General features: G+C 46.5%; 1 protein-coding gene across 1 annotated transcript in view; it reads right to left on the reverse strand.

Annotated features, from left to right (window-relative positions):
- The window catches only part of LOC101671791 (transient receptor potential cation channel subfamily C member 4 associated protein), a 66774-nt gene extending 63235 nt beyond the window's left edge, over positions 1–3539 (reverse strand). Inside the window, exon 1 of the mRNA XM_004746569.3 lies at positions 3306–3539. Within this exon, the coding sequence (XP_004746626.2) occupies positions 3306–3470 (165 nt within the window). The 5' untranslated portion in view covers positions 3471–3539. The remainder of the gene's footprint in view (positions 1–3305) is intronic.
- Positions 3540–6000: the final 2461 nt, after the last annotated feature.

Raw genomic sequence — 6000 nt, forward strand, 5'->3', positions numbered from 1 at the left:
TCTTCTGAGTCCTGGGTATCAAGAGCCTGACACTGTTTCCAGGCTCTGCAGACACAAAGTCCCTTAAGAAGCCCAGTTTAACAAGCTGACCGCAACTATTTACTGAACATCCACTATCTGCCTCACACTGGCCAAGCTTTTTATTGTTTTTATTTTTTTAAAGATTTTATTTATTTGACAGAGATCACAAGTAGGCAGGGAGGCAGGCAGAGAGAGGAGGAAGCAGGCCCCCTGCTGAGCAGAGAGCCCCACATGGGGCTTGATCCCAGGACCCTGAGATCATGACCCGAGCCGAAGGCAGAGGCTTTTAACCCACTGAGCTACCCAGGGGCCCCTGACCAAGGTTATTAGACATATGATGTCACTTCATCCTCCAAACAGCGTTATGAGATAGATATTATTATTGCCACATTAGAAATAAGGAAACAGAGCTTCAGGAAGTTTAACTAACATAACCTAGGACACTCAACTAGTAAGTGAGGGAACTAGGGTTCAATCTAGGTCCACCTTCCTCTAAAATACGGTCTTCTCCAAGGAAATCCTATTACATGCTACCACACGCATGACCTTTGAGGACTTCAAGATAATGGAACAATCCAGTCACAAAAAGACAAATACTGCTTGATTCCCCTTCCATGAAGTATCTAAAGTAGTCAAATTCATAGAAACAACAAGTAGAATGGTAGCTGCCAGGGGCTGGGGGCAAGGGGGTGGGAGGGGAGATGTTTAATGGGTATAGAGTTTCAGACTGGCAAGACGCAAAGATCCTGGAGCTCTGATTCACAACAATGTGAACACACCTAATACTACCAAATTGTACACTTAAAAATGGGTAAGATGAGGGGCACCTGGGTGGCTCAGTCATTAAGCGTCTGCCTTCAGCTCAGGTCATGATCCCAGGGTCCTGGGACAGAGCCCCGTAATGGGCTCCCTGCTCGGTGGGAAGCCTGCGTCTCCCTCTCCCACACCCCCTGCTTGTGATCCCTCTCTCACTGTGTCTCTGTCAAATAAATAAAATATTTTAAAAAAAAGAAAAATAGGGGTGCCTGGGTGGCTCAATGGGTTAAGCCTCTGCCTTTGGCTCAGGTCATGATCTCGGGGGTCCTGGGATCAGGCCCTGCGTTGGGATCTCCGCTCAGCGGGGAGCCTGCTTCCCCCTCTCTCGCTGCCTGCTGCTCTGCCTACTTATGATTTCTCTCTCTGTCAAATAAATAAAATCTTGAGAAAAAATGGGTAAGACGGGAAACTTCATGTTATGTGTTCACAACAACTTAAATTTTTTTTTCAAGTTGGGTCTTTCCCAGTATACCATACGCCATAATGGACATACTTACTGTGCTATGGAAATGCTTGTGTGTGAAGAATTTACCTATAATGGGAGGAAAGTGGGGTATGTGAAGCAAGGAAGAGATCAGGCAAAGTCACCAAGAAAAGATACATTTGGAAGATGAAATTCCCCACTTTATCCTGACCAGAGTTTTATGAAGATCTCTCCATCTTAACCTTGGAAAGAGCTTCCACACTTGCATACAACTTCTGATTACCACAATACTCACCCTAAACCAGGCTCAAGAATATTCTAGCACCCTTCTATCTGGTGAGCTTCTCCAATCTCCTCCCATTCCAAGTCATCCATCACTGGAAACAAATTAAGTGTCCTAAACTGTCTCATTTATGATGCCAAATGACCTTTGTGGCTCCCTACTGACCTCAGAATGTAAAGGATAAGCAAGTGTTTAGTAAGAGATCACCTAAATTTTCTGAGCCTCGGTTTCCTCATCTGCATTGAAACAGGAGTCCTGACACCTCATTCGAAAGACTGAAGATTAAATGAAGACACTGTTTGAATACCTTCCACAATGTTTGATCTGAAGTATGTGCTCAGTGATGGTGAATTAACTCCCTTTCTGCATGTCCCTACAACCCTGCTAGGTAAGGCATTTTGGTTTAAAGAGCAAGTCTTTCCAGGATGTTAAGGCAGATAGAGAAGAATGCAGGGGGAAAAAGTTGCTCAACTACGATTATCTGATGTTCAGGAAAATACTGCTCACCCAGAACTGGTTCTTCATCTATAACCTGTTAACACAGAGACCACCTGGTTTTTATCTTTATTCTATCCTTTTAAGTATATGAGTAATACTGAAATGGCTCAAGTTTATATATAGATATATATAACACACTGCAAAAAATCTCACTCCCATTCTCTCCCCCATCTACCCAATTGCCACTGATTCCCACCAACCACTGTATTAGTTTCTTCTGCAACCTTCGAGAAGTTTCTATATGCAAAAGTTGTCTTTAAATTAAGCTAATGTTTTCCAGGCGTGTTTGTAACCTAAGTTGTGGGAATGAAAGGGGGGTAACAGAGGGAGAAGCCCAAGTCTTTCCATCCCGCCTTACCCTAAAGCAATGTCTTTCATTCATTCAAAAAAAAACTAATCATATATTGGGCGCCTATTATAAGCCAGATACCATTAACTAACTGATTATCCTTCAACTCTTACTAAGCAACAAAAACGCACTTAACACTTTACAGAACGGTCTCCACTGATCCTCACAGCACCTTAAGAGGCAGGTTACTAATTATCATCTCCATTTCAAAATGAGAAAACTGAGGCACCAAAAGATAACTTGATCAAGCAAGGCTTTGAAACCAGGCCTGACTCCAAAGACCTCGCTCTTAACCATGACGCTCTACACTGCACCCTTTGGAGCTCAGCCTAACGTGGGATACAGGCAAGAAAAAGGGTAGACAACAAAGAAATATGTAATTACAGACTAAGAAAGTAATGTGAGCAAAACGAATCCAGGGCTGTGACTGAATAACAATGGGGACCTACTTTAGATGTGGAGTAGGGGGTAGTGTCAAGAAAAGGCCTCTCTGAGAGAATGACATTTATGATAGGCTTAGGAACCGTTCGGGGGCTGCAATAATGAACCACCACCCAATTCATGGGGGACAAACTCGAGGCCCTTAGAAGCTAAAGCAAACTCGCTCAGGGTCCCCCAGGCGTGCAGACGTGGCGCAGGGTTGGGAGGATCCAGGAGCTGGGCCCAGGGCTCGTACACGCCATCGATGCCCGATGCAGCCCAGGCCCGCTCGGCCCCTAACCTGAGCCTCTAGCCGGCGGCTGCCCACCGCCCCGCGGCGGCTGACAGCAACCGGACAGCCTGCAGGGAGGCCCCGCGGCCGGCTAAGAGGGGTCGGGCCCGTACTGCGGGCGGCCTGGAAAGGCCTCTTCTCCGGCCCCCCGCCAGCTCCCGCCCGGTCCGCCCCGCCCCGCCCCTCCGGGCCGGCTTCGTACCTGCACGGCCCGGACCAGGCCCCGGCCGGTCAGCTGGCCCTGCCGCAGCTGCAGCAGAATGTTACCGGGCCGCGGCCGGCCGCCCCATCCGCCCCAAGCCGCCACCGTTGCCGCTGCCCGTCGCCCTCGGCCGGCCCCAGACCCCGCCGCCGGCGCCGCCGCCATGTCTCCTCGTCCGACAAACAGGAAGCAAGCGGCCCCGGGGCCGCGGAGATTTCTACGGGGCGGCGGAGGGGTCGCCGCAGCGCCCCCAGCGGGCCGACGGCGGAGGCGCAAGCCGCGTGGCAGAAACCGTACGCGCCGCGGGGCCTCCTGGGAAATGTAGTCTTGCTCTCAGTCGGGGCAGGTGCGAAATTGAGATGTGGCGTTTCCTGCGCCACTTGCTTTTGGGGACCCCGGGTCCAGCATTTCGGTGAGGTCTCCCGAGGTCAAAGACAAGTCCCTGCGTGCGCACTCTCCCATTTCTTGCCTGTTTCGGTGAGGTTACAACCAATTGGCTAGGAAAAAGCGTGGGCTCCAGTCCAGAAATCAAGTCTCCCCCCACCCCCGCCCCTTGATACCTGCCTGCCTCTCTCCGCCCCTTATTCAGGCGGATGGACCTAGGCTTTCTGCTTCTTAATTTCCGTGTTAGTTTATTCAATCAGTAGTTCCTGGGAGTTTAGTCAGCCAGTAAGTAGTTCCTAGAGGCTCCGAACCAGTCTCTGTGAATACAGTGGAGAGCAGAACAGACTTAACAAGGTGCCTGTTTTGGACTGCAGGTTACTGCAGAAGATAGCAAATCCATACACGAATAAAGCACGATAACAGACTGGCTAAGTTGTGTGTTAAGTGGGTAGGTTGTTGTGAAGTTAAGTGAAATAATGGAAGGAAAAGGGATCGGTAAATTAGGACATCATATCCTTTGTCAGAGGAAACTTGTCCTAATTTTTCCCCACCTCGACTCTGAGCCCATGTAATCATTGTTTTGGCAAACCTCTGCGTCAGGATTGCATTCTTGCCTCCCCTTTTCCTTTCCTGCAAGGAATCTTGTGACATAAAGAAAGAGGAGTGCTGGGTACGATGCAATAAGGCATGGTGGAGACAGTGACTTATCACTTATCGCCCAAACCAAAACACTTTTAGGAGAAAAAAGACTAATTATGCTGGGACAGCAGGCATGGTGACCATTATCCCAGTTTGCCTGGGATAGTCCCCATATATGCCTGATGTTTATATTACAAGACCCCTCCCAGGAAAGGAAAAGGGGAGGCCACAATGTCCTTCTAAAATGAGTGGTCCCTACTGGCCTCCAGCAGATAGTTGCTGTATATTCTGTTTTTTCCAGAAAAGCCAAAAATCTAGTTTTTTATGAGAAATCCCCAGATTTTGAAAACTCCATGAACCAAACAAAATCCTGTCTCTTTTAGAACCCTGGAACAAAGAGACCAGGTCCATGGATATATGGAAGCGGAGCAAGTGGTAAAGCAGATATTTCAAATCAATGGGGAGAGGGATGCTCGAGTGGCTCAGTCTGTTAAGCATCTGTCTTTGGCCCAGGTCATGAAGGGATGGAGGCCCACACTGAGGCCTGAGGCCCACATGGAGCCCCATGGGGCTCAGCATGGAGTCTACTTCTCCCTCCCCACTCGTGCTCTCTCGCTATCTCTCCCTTTCTCTCTCAAATAAATAAATAAAATCTTAAAAAAAAAAAACAAACAAATCAATGGGGAAGGGAAAAAAATGTTCAGGTCTTTCACTTCACACCAAAAGCTAAAATGAATCTTAGACATATTAAAAGCTATTTATAACAGGTTCACCTGGGTGGCTCAGTTGGTTAAGTGCTAGACTCTTGATTTCAGCTCAAGTATTGAAGTCAGAATCATGGGCTTGAGCCCCAAGTTGGGTTCAGCCCTCAAGGGGGAGTCTGATGAGTGTCTCCCTCTGCCCTCCCCCTCAGTTGTGCATGTGCTCTCTCTCTCTCTCTCAAATAAATAGATAGATAAATAAGTAAATAAAAGCTATATACAATAAAATCAAAGTATAGTTCTAAAACTGAATAGTGGTGATGGTATTCAAGTCCAAGTTTACTAAAAACCATTGCATTGTACATTCAAAATGGGTGAATTTTATGATACATGAATTATACCTTAACAAAGCTGTTAAAAACCAAAGCATAAAAATAATAGAAGTGAATCTATGAAAATACTTCTATGATTTGGAGGTTTAGAAAAGTTCTTATTCGTAAAACCCAGAAATCATGAATATGAAAAGATCAACAAGTTTGATCTCAACAATATTAAAACTTCTGTACAAGACACTATGAACAACCATAAAAGGCAAGAGATATTCTGGGAAAGAGTCAATATCCAGAATTCATGAAGAATGTACTGTGCCCTCTGCCTTAAGTTCTCATTCCCAGGAAGATGTGAATGGCTTGCTTCCTCATGTACTCCAGGTTTCTGTTCAAGGGGAGACCTTCCCTGACCATCCATATAAAATAACATTTCTTACAGTCTCTATCTTACTACCTGCTTTGTTTATTTGCTTGCTTTTGTAGCACTATTTCCAATGGACATCTAGTTGTTTACTTCCTACACCCCTCCTCCTGACTAGAGTATAATTTTGGTCTATTTTGCTCATTGTCATATTTACTCCCGCACCTAGAATAATATTTAACACGTAGCAGGTGATCAAACATTTGTTTATTGGATCAATG

Source organism: Mustela putorius, unplaced genomic scaffold, assembly GCF_011764305.1.
Source record: "Mustela putorius furo isolate JIRA1106 unplaced genomic scaffold, ASM1176430v1.1 tig00000743_pilon_pilon_pilon, whole genome shotgun sequence".
Taxonomy (NCBI): domain Eukaryota; kingdom Metazoa; phylum Chordata; class Mammalia; order Carnivora; family Mustelidae; genus Mustela; species Mustela putorius.